Source organism: Oncorhynchus keta, chromosome 2 (genome assembly GCF_023373465.1).
Source record: "Oncorhynchus keta strain PuntledgeMale-10-30-2019 chromosome 2, Oket_V2, whole genome shotgun sequence".
In the NCBI taxonomy this organism is placed as follows: Eukaryota; Metazoa; Chordata; class Actinopteri; order Salmoniformes; family Salmonidae; genus Oncorhynchus; species Oncorhynchus keta.
Genome location: NC_068422.1, coordinates 68,841,912 through 68,858,008, shown reverse-complemented (window position 1 = coordinate 68,858,008; position 16,097 = coordinate 68,841,912). Strand labels below are relative to the sequence as shown.

At 42.3% G+C, this 16,097-nt stretch overlaps 1 protein-coding gene across 6 annotated transcripts in view; it reads right to left on the bottom strand.

Moving 5' to 3' along the window:
* LOC118359265 (nuclear factor of activated T-cells 5-like) overlaps window positions 1-16,097 on the bottom strand; it is a 66,254-nt gene that overhangs the window by 7,351 nt on the left and 42,806 nt on the right. For 2 of the 6 annotated variants that reach the window (XM_035737710.2, XM_052481539.1), the window contains exons 3-11: window positions 6,084-6,744; window positions 4,707-4,896; window positions 3,645-3,835; window positions 3,300-3,472; window positions 2,005-2,139; window positions 1,823-1,875; window positions 1,041-1,173; window positions 340-408; window positions 86-189 (exon numbers count right to left, since the gene is read on the bottom strand). In XM_035737710.2, coding sequence (XP_035593603.1) covers window positions 86-189; window positions 340-408; window positions 1,041-1,173; window positions 1,823-1,875; window positions 2,005-2,139; window positions 3,300-3,472; window positions 3,645-3,835; window positions 4,707-4,896; window positions 6,084-6,744 — 1,709 coding nt within the window. Of the gene's footprint in view, window positions 1-85; window positions 190-339; window positions 409-1,040; window positions 1,174-1,822; window positions 1,876-2,004; window positions 2,140-3,299; window positions 3,473-3,644; window positions 3,836-4,706; window positions 4,897-6,083; window positions 6,745-7,334; window positions 7,398-14,390; window positions 16,096-16,097 lie in introns of those variants that run through there. The other 4 variants (XM_052481558.1, XM_052481547.1, XM_052481569.1 and 1 more) reach the window with 4 other exon arrangements.

The window sequence follows — 16,097 nt, the reverse complement described above, 5'->3', positions numbered from 1 at the left end:
CAATATGGTTCATATGGATATGATTCTACCATTTAATGAGGCATTATCACAGCCAAGGCTGGGAATGCATCTGTAGAGCTTTTACCTTGAAAATGCCAGCAGAAGGGAGGTTGCTGGAGACCTCCATTGGAGTGACCTCTTCTCTCTTCACAAGAGGCAACATTGGGGGCATCAAGGCACCATCAATTACTGTAGGTGCGTGAATGACAATGTTAAAATTTTGTCATACTGAAAGCCAAGATACAGGAGTACATTGACACCCCCCCCACACACACACCTATGCATTACAAACAAGAACACACGATACAGCATGTACAGCATGGTAGAGATATACTACACCTTTCATCCGTTGATCAAAAGAGCAGGGCTTGCCTGGAGATGGAACTTCTTTCTTCACAGATATGTCCACTGAGACATACACAGATAAGTAGGTTGAGTTAAGGACATGCAAATCAGATGACCTTATTCTTCATACCCAGTCTCATTCTCCCTCGTCTGCATGTCAGGTTTTCATATACAAACGTTTAATATGAAATGTTACTGTATAGAGTGAAAAACAATAAGGAATAAATCTGTATGACTTGACTGTTTTGTATAGGGCGCTGCCCTATTGGGCAGTATGGGGCGGTATCATGTTTAGTACATACTGTATTTAGAAGGGTATTTTTTTTTTTTTTAGATGGATCATCTACACTTCCATGTTTTGTTTCATTGTTTTAGTTCCTTTCCCTGTCACTTCCTGCTCGCTCATTGATAGTTCGTGCCACAGTGCCCAAAGGACGTTTTAACGACTGGAAGTGATGTGAGAGAAAAAAAAGAGGAGACAAATACCCCCCTGTTCTCGAGTGGATATGGCTTCCTGTACCAAGGACTGAAATGGTAAATTTAGAGCAGGCTAGAGGATATATCCACCTAATCCAGTAGTGGTGGTAGAGTAATGGTTGTAATTTACACTGGCTGAAGACATGCTCTGAGGAAATGTTGTTTTGGTCCTAATGTGGCGCAGGAGGTGTAAAAAATAACATGGACTTATCACAGACCTGGTTCTGGAGTGTATGTAAAAGGCTGCACGTCGTGGGATCGGCCAGCATTGGTCACCACGTAGATCCCCACACACACCGCAGACACGATGGCTGGGTTCTGGTATGGAGGAACCTTCACAATCAAGTGATTCTGAGGGGAAACGCATAACAGACAAATCCACTTAGCAAACAAAAATGTACAGTAGCCCCAGTCTTATAATTACATACATCAAGTCATGTGATAAACGTGTCAACATCCCGTCTAAAACATGTGCAATCGCAAAATTACTTTGTTTAAATTATCAAGCGATGTCAGCACAATGTAGAGTTGAAAGAGAGACATAGCCACAACGGACATAATCCTGGCACAGACTATGAACTGGAGACTCCGTACGTCACTAACTAGTTCAAACACGCATCACCTTTCAAACTTTGCTGACTAGTAAAAGGTGTGGTCGTGATTTAAATAGTTTGCCTGGTTACAAATTGTGAATAACGTGAAAGACATCTAACACCTCAGGGCTCAGACAACTGATTGAGGCTTAGCTAACGAAGCTCTGACCCTCTGGCTCCCAAGGGCAAAGGTTTATGCAGGACTGTTGAGACACACTTACCACCGTGGCTCACAGTAATTAGGTGACAAAACAATGAGGCCATTCACCTCCCTGAGTGATTAGCAATTTAAGATGATTACATCTGAACCTACAAATCCCAAATGGCTGTCGTTATCTAATCACCCCGTTAAATCATTAGCATGACTCATTCTAGGACCACAATAAGCAGAGAATAAGCTTATTTACCTGGTGAAACAGCTCCATGTCAATTTCAGCCTCTGCCTTCCAAGACTTCTCATCTTAGGGGGAAAACAATGAACGGTTTCATTAGTATGGTAGGTCAAAGAATAAATATAAATGTTATTCATTATTCATATACTGTAAGGACATGGATTTCAGACAATAATAGGTTGTGTAGGCCTGCCTACCTGACACATTTTCCTGGAATATGACCTTGGTGTCCTTGAGGAAGTTCTTCCCAATGATGAAGACCTCCTCATCCCCCCTCACCGAGCAACTATGGAGGGACTTCTTCAGAATCTCAGGCACCCCTGCAGGCTGGGCTGTAGACAGGACACCAACAGACCGTCAGGCTCTGAGTTCTGCTTGACCTAGCTTCTTTAACTAATATTTTGTCACGAGTACAGAACTGCTGGCCTTCTCAGAGGAACCAGGGGAAGCCGACAGAAAAGCTTAAACCAATTGCTCAAGAGTGCCTTGTGATTTCTTGGAAGGCCCACGTGTAATCTTGTGAAATAGTAATTGTGCTTAATTGCTTTGCCAGGAAAAATGTGAGCTGAGCTAGTGTTTAAAAAAATGGGGTGCATGTGATTGTTATTTTACAGTATATGATCCTTAACAGACAGTAAAATGACTGGAATATAGGTAAACTTGACACTGTCTTTGCAGTCCCCCTTTCTCACAGGCAAATAGAAATGCCCAAGTTTCTATAAACAACAAGCTGACTCCTCCCACTCCTCCTCCCTCCCCAGTTTTCACAGGCCTTCCTCACTCTCACCACCCCACTCCACAGCACAACACACACAGACAGACAGACGCCACTGGAGATTTAGATTTTATATTTTCTGGCCAGATTTTCGCTTGGACGGATTGCACTCTGGCATTGTAAACAATAGAAGTCCACACCTCTTTCTTCCCCCTTTCTTTCTCTCCCTCGTTTTTTTTGGAGTTCTGCTTCTAAAACCACCGACAAATAGAATTTCTTATACCCCAGAGCAGTCTTTCCTGTTTTTGCCACTCACAGCCACACCCTATGCCCACAACGGGAGGAACACGTGAAGCTGAAGAGAGTCTATATACATGGTCTCTGAAAATGTACTTAAATTAGAAAATGATCTGCTAAGCATACATAACACATTAGAAATGGAACTTCTAGACTGAATCAACTCTTCAAAGTGTCCAAGTCTTCAGCTTGAAACTTAAAAACGAGATGAAAACAATAAAACAAACCTATATTACAAATGCTCATAAGGCTATCCAGTCGAATTTTGACTGTAACGGCTCCCAATGGAGACCATTATTGACATCCTTGTCCTTATCCTGCCCCAAGCTCCTCTTCAGTTTCCTCCTGTCCACCAACCCCCTGAATGAATTTATTATCCCTCCCCCTAATCCCCTGGTGACGTGCGTCACCTCTCAGCTCAACAGAGTTCCTGAGAGAACTCCGGTGAGCAAATGCTACGAATAACCTAAAGCCACTCACTGCACAGGATGGGGGACGACGGTGTCTGTAACGTGAGCACCGAGCCGTCCGGCCTGGGGATGTTGACCCGAAACACCAGCCTGGCACGCGTGCTCTTCTTTTTGGAGCCGGCCACCCCGATACGAGCTTCCACATCAGCGTTACGCAGCTTTAGGATCCCCACGCAGTCCACCCTGCAGAGACACACACACATCACAGCTATTAGAAGGCAGGCCTGCTGACCAAGGCCCCAGTGGCTGCAACAGCCCCCAACACACTCCCATTGGAGGATGACTAAGAGGAGCAGTCTCCAGTATGTCTGATTTTACAGAATTGCAACAGCCATGGCAATAAGCAGATACATACGCCAGGGTCATATTATTGCTGGGGTCCAGGGACACTTCAATGACAGTAGTGCCCTCGATGTCCACCTCCTTGCAGGCTGTGGTGTTGCGCCCCGTCACCCTGCAGGCCTGGTAGAACCCATGTGGCTTTACACGCCCAGCGTCATTACCCACAAACACCTGCAGCACCACTGCCTCATTCACACCCTCCAGCTGAGGACAAGAAGGAAACAAAGAACACTCTGATCATAAAATAACACAGCTGCGCCAAAGTCAACTCTACCTATTTTTGTAAGTCACTAGAGAATTGAGCGTTCAATGTATTGTGCAAGTGATAGTTTTCACAAGAGCCAAAAGGGTGCAGGTGAAATAACATACAAAAGTGAACAAGTGAAAGACAGTGCCAGCTTCCTGCTTAGCAAGATGATAATTCCATGACAACAGAACTGTCCCCGCACAACTGCCTGTTTTGCTGTCTACTTTGAGAGTAAAACATCTGAAATATGCAATACAGTGTGAATAGCATTGTTGATACAGAGATATGACAAAGAAATGCAAATAAAGTCACGATTTGCTGTTGTAATCACTTCCAAGAGAATAATGATTAGTTACCTCTTTTCTCGGTGGACAGGAAAATCTGTTGTTTTTATGTAGGTTATATAATATATTGCATTTAGCAGGCACATTTATCCAAAGCGATTTAGTCATTCATTTCTGGGAATGCAACCCACTATCCTGGCGTTGCAAGCGCCATGCTCTACCACCCGAGTGCTGCCTTCCAAGGTGTGTTGGAACATCTAGCTAGAAAACCTTATTTCATAAAAAGAAAATACTGTGGGGTTGATACATTGCATCACTTCTTACACAAGTTTCTACATAGTGATTCAGTGACTGTCACAGGCTGACTTAAGCATCCAATGTAGAGGTGTTCTGTAACAATGAGTATGGAGCAGGTTGATGGTGGCGTTTGATGAAGGACAGATAAAGGGGTAGAGTCAAAACAGTGACCCGTGTATGGGGCACTGACCGTCCACAAAAAGCCCTAGAGGCCACAGCCTGGTCCTGATGCTGGTTTAAGGCGTACCTTTAGGGTGGGGAAGCCCTGCTGAGTGCGGTCCTTCACCGACCCCCTGCTGCCCTCAGTCAGGTAGCGGGCTCTGTGCTGGGTCTCAGGCTGGACCAGGATCTTCAGCTCCTTGCCCTCACTCTTCTGGGGGAACTGGCTCACTAGGGTCCCACCTTTCTGATGGGTTGTTTGGGAGCCATCTGCCGAACTGCAAGACAGACTGGTTAGGTACTGTGTAAGCCCAACAACTCCTAAACAACCTACATTGAAACATGCAACACTAACATTGACTACAATACGCTTGCTTATGTTTAATGCAGGGGATTGTTTCCTTTCACTCATTCACAGCACTGTCCCCTGCTAACCCTAACCCTGCCTGTGTCCTTGTAATCAATGGGGACGGAGGGCAGCAACCCTCACCCCCCACGCCTCCTCTCCGCTCCACCTTGTGTTCGTTTATGTAAGGGGAGGGAAGATCAGCTCCACTGTTGGCACCAAGCTTCCTCTCAGTGGAAGATAACTTGACAGGACTTGGAGACCATCCACTTACTATCAAAGTTCCAGCCAAGCTGTGAACCCACCAGCAAATATCTGTGTGTGTGTGTGTGTGTGTGTGTGTGTGTGTGTGTGTGTGTGTGAGAGTCAGTATGTGTGTATGGTGGAGCATAGGGGGTATTTGGAACTAGAGAGCAGCAGGGGACGAGTGAGGGATCCCCAAATAGCTGCCATGGTTTCCCAGTGACACTAGTGAGCAATGCAGAGTTTGGAGGCCCACTACTAAGCAGGGTCCATCAGAAACTCTTAGGGGATTCAGATTTATCGGTATAGTTAATCTGCTCTGCTTTCTCAGCGCTTTTTAAAGAGGCTCAGTGTGATTCACCATGGCTGACCATTGTTGGTGCGGTGGTATCCTGCCCCTCCCTAGCCTCTGATCTGCCAGCTCTTCTTCAAGCACAGACAAATGTTCAGCCAGTGGTTTGGTACGATTTCCGCTTGTGGTATAGTGGTTTTACACCTCATAACAATGGGAATAAGTATGGAGCAAATTTAGATAAACCTCTTCAAAATCAGGTAAGATAAAGAATGAACAGTTCTGTTGAGATGTCCATTCAATAGTAGTTGTAAATGGCCACTGCTAATTTCAAGTCGATCAGTGTTTTTCAATTAATTAATCACTTTCTCTGACATTTAACTTTTCTTAATGCATTTCCATTCTGTGCTCCAGACAAGATTCAAACTGAGAACTGAAACTTAACCACAAAGTCCGTAGAGCCACATCTCAAAGATGTAAAAGAATCGGAAAGTTACCTCTGCAGACTAAAAGGAAGTAAATGGTAGGCTAGATAGATTTCCACATGGCTAATTTCACTGTAAAAGAGATCCAGGGGCACCCACCTTCCTTTGGTACAGGCCTTGCTGTCTGAGCCCAGCTGTGAGAGCACAAAGTGAGGCCCTTTGGCACTGTCTGCATCAAACACGTCCATGCTGGCCTCCTCGACCGAGGCAGGCTTGGGCCCGGGTCGCTGGCGGGGGGTGCGCTTGCGGGACTTCCGGGGCACCTCTGTGTTGTCGTTGTAGGAGCTGGAGCTGACGATGCTGAAGTTGGAGGCGGAGTCATCCATCCAGATGCTGTTGCTCTGCTCGGAGTCCTGGAGCTGATCCTCCTGGCAGGACATGCGGCTGTCGTCAAACAGGTCCTCGGGCGGAGGCGAGATGTTCAGCACCGTTCGCCGCTTGGAGGGGGTCATCTGGTGGTGCTGCTGGGCCTCCTGGGATGCCCCCCCTCTTCCTCCTCCACCTAGGGATCCTGCCCCTCCTCCTTTCTCGCCGCCAACCCTGCCGCCACCAGCACTCCCACTGTTGCCAGTCCCGCCCTCGGCTCCAAGCATCTCGGCCACCGCTCTGCTACTTACACCTTCGTCTGGAGCGGCCTTGCCGGTATGAACAGAGGTCTGGTCGGTGGCTGAAGTAGTGGAGTGCATGGTGGAGCTGGAAGAGGTGGGAAAAGCACTGCGAGGGCCTCCCATGGTCATAGAAGAGGAGACGGTGGTGGCATCTACAGTGTATACAATTGGACAGTAAATAAAGGCATCTCAACCAGCATTGGCTAGCAGTCCCATTCAAGCAGCGAAATTTGTGCATGATTGTTTTCTCGTTTTTTTTTGCTTTCTTTGATCATCCAATTATAATTTTCACTTTTCTTTTATTGCATCATGATGAGTGAGTGTGTGTAGGTGAGTATGTGTGTACATGTGTTCTGACCAAACAAAACAAAGTGGGAAAGAGTCCTATTACAGGACATGATGTAAATTAAAAGTCATGAATCTACTGACATGTGTATCAAATTATCTGAAATGGATACTTTGAGAGTTTCTAATTCAATCTGCAAAAAAATAGTTCCCCAGAACGTGCAGTAATCCAATTCTCTCGCCATCTTTCAGTGACACTGGGACTTGATTTTGAATAGCATTTGCCATGAACAGAAATTAACTGGGAAATCTACATGTAGAGGGATGTTCAAATGAAAATGAAGATTATCTGGTGTGTAAGATGATGCGTGCCAAATGGAGCTTTTTCTCATACAGGTTCAAACAATTTAGTTGGGACTGAGCGTAGCCACAGAGACAAGATAAACAAGCTTCTGACCTATGAAGCAGAGAACTGCAGACCATTTTATATGCAGACACTCCCTGCTTCAGAGGGAACTTCCTGGAATAAAAACGAGACAGCGAATGAGCAATAAGAGCTGAACATTCAAATGTAATTTCAAATTTTTTAAAAACTATGTTGAACAAAACGTATTTGTGAAAATGGAACAGTCATTCAAGGGTCTCGTTCTATTCCTGATCAATATATTTTTCTGAAAGTCCTCCTAAAAACACCTTAGGAAACCTTAGCGAGGGTTGAAAACGGCAGCAAATGTTAAATACATTTCAAAAGCATTCCTAGTTATCAGGTCCTCAATGCAGGGTACAGTAGAGTGCAGCTTCAAGCAAGTGAAATGGTAGATGCTGCATGGTAGATTGTCATCTTCCACTTTTGTGAAAACAAACTGGATTGTTTGGCTAGTGTGGGGCATGTCCCTGGCATAAAAGGGCAACAAAAACATGGAGTTGGAGAAAGCTCATGACACCCCCATGGTAAGAAATCCAAAGCATTACAAACACGCAATTACTTGACAGTATACGAGAGATGATATGATGGAAGCAATGGAAGCCTTGGTGGCCTAAGGGCTTAGCCCTGGGCTAAAGGTCTGAGCATGGAGGTGAAATCCTGAAGACTGTTGCAGGAGAAGGGAGAGGAGTGAGAGGACGGGCAGACAAGCTATCCTAATTTGTAAAACCTTTATCGATACTGTGAATTCAACATGTTAATAAAAACAAATCAAAAATAAAAAGCGGTGCAACTAGGTTACACTTCGTTCAAAAAAGGTAACTACAGTGCTTATGACTGAAAAATAAAATAGCTTTTTGTTGGTAATTGGAAGAATTCCAGGTATCTATGACTCATTACAAGCCAATGTGGTGCATTGTCTATGAAGAAATTCCAGTCACTTTACATTCCACCCACAAACTCACTCACTTTGCCCATTCCAAATGCAATCATATGTAGGAACCATGCCACAATATGGAGCACAATTGAGCTTTAATAGTTTATTTTTCTCTAATTAATTTTAGTGGCTAAACTGATTGTACTTATTGTAGAGTTGCCATGATAAACAGAAGAAATGTATAAAGCCATACATCCATTTATGCTCTGATGAACAAGAATGCTTTCAAAACATACAGCACATTGCTTGTTTGCAGAAATCCATACAATCTAGCGAACAGACAAAAAACTTCCACCTGATTGCAGATGGTTGGGAGCAGCTATTTTATCCAATAGATTATATTCTTTTATTCAAGAGACAGGAATCATTTTAGTTAGATTGGGATCCAGCAAGACAGCAATTTGTTCCCCATGGCAGCTGTAAGCTTCCTCCCACAGACCCCACATGCAGATGCTAGGTTGCAAAATAACTAGTTCCATTTTCACAATCATGTCATTTCAAATGAAAATCAGTTTAAAAACAAGAATAAACATAACAGAACAGTGGTTTTGAAATGCTGATGGATTAGTTCATTACAAAATGATGTCAAGTAGAACATCTAAATATGAAGCTTTCCTTTGAAACACATTTCATGATGTGCTGTTCATGCAGATTTTAGGAAGCGTAACAAACATGAGAAACATACAGGTCCTGCTAAGATTGGAACCACAGTGAATGATTTGCAGCCACTTTGAGCGCCCTCTCACCACACTCTTAAAAACACTCACAGAAACTGGAGAAACAAAGGCCTCAAAGAAACCCAGTCCAGTAAACCCCTCCAGCTTTGTAAAGGTTCACAGCTCTTACTCTGCTTCCTCCTGACTTATTTATATGGCCTAAAAGCTTTCTGTAGACTACTGTACATTGGCAAATATGCCTGAGTAAATGGTCCCATCCGTGAGTTGTGTACACATTTCAAACAACTGCCCTTTTATGTCCTGGTGTCTGTCCAGAGGAGGGAGGAAATGTATTTTTTTCTCATCTAAAAATGAGTTGCCCTGCTTTGAGTGTAATGAAACTAAAGACAACCGTGTAATAAACAGCAGGACAGCAAACGCTGCGGGAGAGAATGAAATCCCTCTGTTTTTGGCCTGTGCAGTGGAGCAGTAGAACTGTTGGATAGAATCTCCCTCTCTGTCTCTCCCTCTACCACACCCCCATTAGCCTTCTAGTTTAAACAAGCAAGGCTCGCTGATTGTTTGTTTAAAATGTAGCCAGGTCTTAAAGAAGAGAAAACCCAGAGACACCTACAGGGAGGACGGAGGAGAGCACTGCTGCATCTCTTTATCCAGGGTATAAATCATTTAAAATCAGGAAGTCTGATTTATCACAGGAGAAAGGCACCTGGCCACAGGAAGAAGCATTTATCACAGACACCTTTTAACCCGTTGTTGTTTAGCCTCTTTAAAGCCTAATGTGTCTTTGGTCATCATCACATCAAGTTAAGTCTATTTCTGGACTAAAAAGCACTTTCATTGGAGATTCTTTTTAATCCAGGAGTAGGCTTAATCTCGGTCCAGGAAACTGGCCCTCGTTAAGCATTGCCTGGTTTTAAACCTTTTGATCTTGACAAACTATTATACCTGCAAACAGCACAGTACATCTGATAACCTTGAAATGCTGAGCCACAGGTACTAATGAAGACATCCTGTTCAATAGGAGCCCTCCATTCTAAAAGAAAAAGACAGCTGGCCAATAGGACAGCTATAACCACCAAAATGGCTGACTCAGGATTCATTTCTTGTTTGAATTTTGAGTCATCACCTGCTCCGTTTGTGCATAATACTATGGTTAACGAAATGCATTGCAATACAATAGTCAAAGGGAGATGGAGGACAAAGGGTTGAAAGCTTCCTGTATAATTACTCTGAGGAGGTTTGGTACAGAGACATCCAGAGGAACAAAGTACAGATAGGTTGAAGCTAGAAAACTTCATACATAAAATGGTGTATATTATGAACACATTTTATATAGTGCCTTCAGAAAGTATTCACATGGTAGATTTTTTTCTACATTTTGTTGTGTTACAGCCTGAATTTAAAATCGCTTACCTGAGATTTGTCACTGACCTACACACGATACCCAATAAGGTCAAAGTGGAATTATATTTTTCACATTTTTACAAATAAAAAAAAATCCCTTGAGTTGATAATTATTCAACCTCTTTGTTATGGCAAGCCTAAATAACTTCAGAAGTAAAAATGTGCTTAACAAGTCAAATAATAAGTTGCATGGACTCACTCGGTGTGCAATAATAGTGTTTAACATGATTTTTGAATATGTACCCCACATATACAATTATCTGTAAGGTCACTCAGTCGAGCAGTGAATTTCAAACACAGATTCAACCATAAAGACCAGGGAGGTTTTCCAATGCTCGCAAAGAAGTGAAAAAAAGTATTTAAAAAAGCAGACATTGAATATCCCTTTGAGCATGGTGAAGTTATTAATTACACTATTAATTACACTTTGGATGGTGTTTCAATACACCCAGTCACCACAAAGTTACAGGTGCCCTTCCTAACTCAGTTGTCGGAAAGTAAGCAAACTGCTAAGGGATGTCACCATGAGGCCAATGGTGACATTTAAACAGTTAAAGAGTTCAATGGCTGTGATAGGCAAAACCTGAGGATGACCAACAACATTGTAGTTACATTATTTTTTGTTAACTAGAAGTAAATAGTAGCCTACAGAAAACTGTGTTTAAATCATTTTTAACTTGTTAATTTCTGCTAGTTAGTTTTTGCTACCATGTGGGTTTTAGCTTGCTTGTGCCTGCGAACTGAGGAGTGTTAATTCACCTGTTTCCATACATTTTAAAGCATTTATCTTACAAAGGAGTTGTTTAATCTAACTGCTTAACTATTTATCTGTACATGGAATTGTATTTGTTTTTTGTTACTCTTTTTTCCCCTCATTTTTACAGGAAAATGCCACAGGCACTATTTGATGTGTGGAGACATTTCACTGCAGCTAATGTAGGAGGAAAAGCTGTGCAAATACTGAGTGAAATCATACTGAGTATTACTGAGTACCACTCTCCATATTTTAGCATAGTGGTGACTTCATCATGTTATGGGTATGCTTGTAATCATTAAGGACTGGGGGGTTCAGGATAGAAAAAATATAATGGAATGGAGCTAAGTATAGGCAAAATCCTAAAGGAAAACCGGGTTCAGTCTGCTTTCCATCAGACACTGGGAGATTCATTCACATTCCAGCAAGACAATAACCTAAAACACAAGGCCAAATCTACACTGGCGTTGCTTAACAAGAAGACAGTGAATGCTCCCAAGTGGCAGAGTTTTTACTTAAATCTACGGCAAGACCTGAAAATGGTTGTCTTGCAATGATCAACAACCAATTTGACAGTGCTTTAAAAAAAGATGTAAAATAATTTATAATAATAAAACATTTGTCAAATGTTGCACAATTCAGGTGTTGACCGTTCTTAGAGACTTACCCAGAAAGACTCACAGCTTTAATCGCTGCCAAAGGTGTTTCTAGAAAGTTGTGACTCAGAGGTGTGAATACTTATGTAAATGTAATATTTCTGTATTTCATTTTCAATAAATTTGCTAAAATGTTTAAATACACGTTTTCATTTTGTCAATATGTGGTATTGTGTGTAGATGGTTGAGTGAAAAAAAAATATTTGATACATTTTGAACTCAGGCTTTAACACAACAAAATGTGTAATAAGTCAAGGGGTATGAATACTTTCTGAAGGCACTGAAACTATTTGGTTTGGCCATAAAATAGTAGTACCTGTAGTATCATTCAATATATGTAGGCTATTCTTTCCACAAACCCTACCAATTTCCACTTCACAAAAAATGCTGAAAGTGGCTGCAAATCACCATGCTCTTAAAACCAATGTGATTATTGCACAGCCCCAGCAGATGGAGGCAATAGGATTCAAGGTGTATTACAGCATAGACTTAACACATTTTCAAATAAACATAGAACATTTGCTCTTATTGTAAACGCATTACCGAAGACCCATGCCTCCATCTATGGGACCGTTGCATGTCCCATCCAAGCCAAAGTTCTGCTTTTTGTTACCCTTAAACCCTTGAAGGAAACTTTTTTCCACCAACGTGATATTCATCATCTCCAGCACCACCCCAACATCAACAAATGCGAAAATGGTGAGTTTCTATGTTTTGTGGTATAAAAAAAAAAAAGATGGAGGAAGATAAGTGTTTGCAATGACATCATCGTTGTGCATTGTACAATTGACACATTTGTAGACATTATCTACCAATTGGTTGATGTCATTGGAAAACCATATCTTGATATGTTTTACTACAAAACACAGAAATGCACAATTTTTGCATATGTCGATGTTGGGGTGGTGCTGGAGATGATGAATATGAAGTAGATATATATTTAGTTAAATACCCCTTTAACTCCACACTGTGTTCCCCTACCATTTAAATGCAGAATTAAAGAAAAAACTGACATCAAAAACTCAGTTGCAATACAATACAAAAAACTGTAAATGCAGTAAATGAAAATAATAAGAAGTCTAAAAGTTTAGACAGACCTACTCAACACCCTGGGTGAATTTTGAAGGGTTAAGAGCCCTTGGGACTAAACGTCTTCACTACTGATAGAAAGACAGCCACACAACCCACCACGATGCCTCTGGGGCTAAAATGCAAGTTAAGTTCATTAATGGCATAACAACTTATATCCAATCAACAAAAAAGCAATCCACTTTGTGCATTTGCTGAATATTATTGAAACAAAGAAAGGAAGAACATTTCAAAGGCTTTGTGGAGTATGTTCACTTGTCAATATATTGCTGAGGTGTGGATTCTGATATTGATCAGGTGCTGTTCAATGTACAGGCTGAGTGTCATTTTGGAGCTTGTAAAATAAAATGCATTTCCACTTTAAACTCATGCAGAAGCTAAGTTGGCACAAGCAAACTCGGACCCTTTAGCATGGGTGGGAGGAAGCAGGAGACGGAGTGGCTGGGATGGTAAGGTCTGAACAGAACAAACATTCCTAAAGATGAACTGAATGAAATTATGGGCAAAAGTCACATAAGGTCATTTCCCTCTTTAATGGGTGTTCACCTATAAAAAGATTCCCACTGCAATTACCTACTTAAAATGGAAAAACAGACTCTCTTGTGAAGTGCACTACTTGAAATGACCTCCCTTAAATGGCCTGGCATTAGTACTATATAGACTGACTGAAAGGCAAGGAAGAAAGTTGACCTTAGACAACAAATAATTAATGCTCATTTCCGACTTCTAGATGGAAATCAATAACATGTTACATCAATTAGAAAAAAAGGGAGAGCTAATCAGCAAAGTAAAAGCAATATGAATTTTGTATGGCCAGAGTTGACTAGAAACAGCCAATATTCCTACACAACAGCTGAAGTCAACCTGTAGTGATGCTGCATCTCCATTCAGCCATATCTCAAAGAAGAGTGGTCAGGGGAGGGGACAAACAGGACAAACATAATGAAGCCTTAAGGTTACAGGCAGGGGTGGCAGGACAGGGATAAGAACAGGGATAGGAACAGGAACATGGAAGTGTGCAGCCGTATAGAGCTAAACAGTAAGCACACTGGCATCAGGGATGTGGTGACAGCCAGGCCAAGCTATAAAAAGTAGCAGGGCAGGCCACGGATGGGTGATGGGTGTAGGGTAATATCACAGCCAGCATGAACCCGCCTTGCAAAGTATAGTAACAGCACAGAACAGTAAAGGTGTAAAAAGGCAGAGATGCTTCAGCAGAGAGCTATATGGTGGCAAGTGGAGGAAGGCTGTGCAGGGATACGGGGAGGGAGAAACTACTTTAACAAAGAGCCGAAGCGATGGGCAAAATTATCTGGTGTGACCAAAAAAAACTAACCTGAACTGCTGGACAGCCTAAAATTAAAAAGTTGTCCTCATTTGACAGAGAACCAATAGAAACCGACATTTTAAATGTCAAAGTATTTTTTCAATACTTGATTCCAAAGATTTGGGGTACAAAATAAAGTTCACAAAAAAAGGGTAAAAGAAGAGATAGCCAGAAGAAGTAAGGCCAATTTGCAGTAAAATCTACAGTCCCAAATTAAATTTCATGTAAACTGAAAAATACTTCACCTTCCTCCAGCTACAGCCAGTTTGTCCCGCCTTGTCTGAGGGCTGCATTGGCTGCATTGAAGCACTGATGTCCGAAGGCAACAGACTTCTGGTTCTACTGAAACTCACTCTAAACCGGGGCACTTTGGTAAGGGGCAGAGTAAAAAGAGCTAAAGTGAATTGCATTTTGAACGTTCAGGTTGTGACAAATTTAACCAGAAAAAGGTGTTTTGTTTTATATTTTTTCTCTTCCTTTGAATATGATATTGGGTTAATTAACATTTAGGCCTACAGTTGCAGAACACTAGTTTCAGTGATTTTCTGGTACTGTAGTGTACTAGATGTACTATTTAGCCTTACACAGACTGATGCATGGTGTCAGAAGATACTACTTGAACTAATGGTGTGGCAGTAACTGGTTAAGCAAAATAGCTGCAAAACACATAAGTAAACAGTTAGTGATATTTCTGGAATTTTGCAAAGAGGTATCACTGAATTACTTCACATTTTTGGATCTCAAACAATGATTTTGTGAGCAGTACCGAAATGGTTTTGTACCCGGCTTCTGACTTGTCCCAAAGAGAGATGGTTTGCATTTTTATAACATTTATCTTCACAAATGTACAATAACAGACTGAGAGCCAATTGCTATTGTCAATTAATGGGGTACATTTATCTTTTCATGATTTAGTGGACCCCAAAAAGACAGACTGCCGTATTGAAGATCATTCAGACAGCCCAAGAAGATGGGGACTGTAGGTCTTGTGTGCCCCGAAAGAATCAGGGGTGTCCTCTAATGGCATGGAATGAAGAGGGTTTCCTTAGACTCCAACTGCAAGGCACAGTGTTCCCAGCAGGGACTGTAGGCATGACTTTGTTTTGGCATAACCCAACCACTGAAAACAGTGCAATCCTTATAGCCAATTGTTGAGCTAGGATCATGAATTTGGATTTCTATGGAGAGCAAGAATGCCCTCTCTGATTGTGTGTTACAGTCCCTACGCCCTTATGGGAAAACCTTTAAAAATGTCTACTCTAAAGCAGAGGCCTTTCTGATCTGCTTGCAACCTGTAGGCCTGTGTCATAAAGAGATGTTTGGATCCTACAGTCCCTGTATAGAATCATTGTTTCAGCACAAAACAAGGCAATGCTTTACTACATCTCATTTTCAGTCTAGCCCTCTGATTGGGATTCTAAAAGGGGCTGCAGCTGGAGCTGATTACATCTGAGCTGTGAGGTTTATAGCAACCAGCAACAGATCATGATATAAAAGGTACTCATAGTTCCGCATGTCTGCAATAATTATCTCTGTGTTAAACCCAGGGGATAATGCACACCAAAACAAAAAAACAGGAACAGGTCGTTCCCATCACTCACAGTTAGAACTGTTCACAGTCTTCAGAGACATGAGCAAGCCCCCAGGGCCCAGGGATGGCTGGCTGGCATTGCGTGCAGTATGTTTGCTGAGGGCCACAGGACGCCCAAGGGAGAGGGCAATAAGGCCTCATAACTCCGGTCTTCAGCAGCTGCTCCTTGCCTATTGGCTGTACTCTCTACATGCAGGTGTAAGCCTACAGGTACAGACTGTGTGCTGCCTACCCCTAATGTAGTTGGAAGTGGTCTTGCAGGTAGCCTAAAGAAGGGTTGACTCCAGGAAACAGGATGGAACCATTACCAGCACTGCTCACTGTTACCATGGAGGCAGAAGAGAAGAGGGGGTAGAGGAGG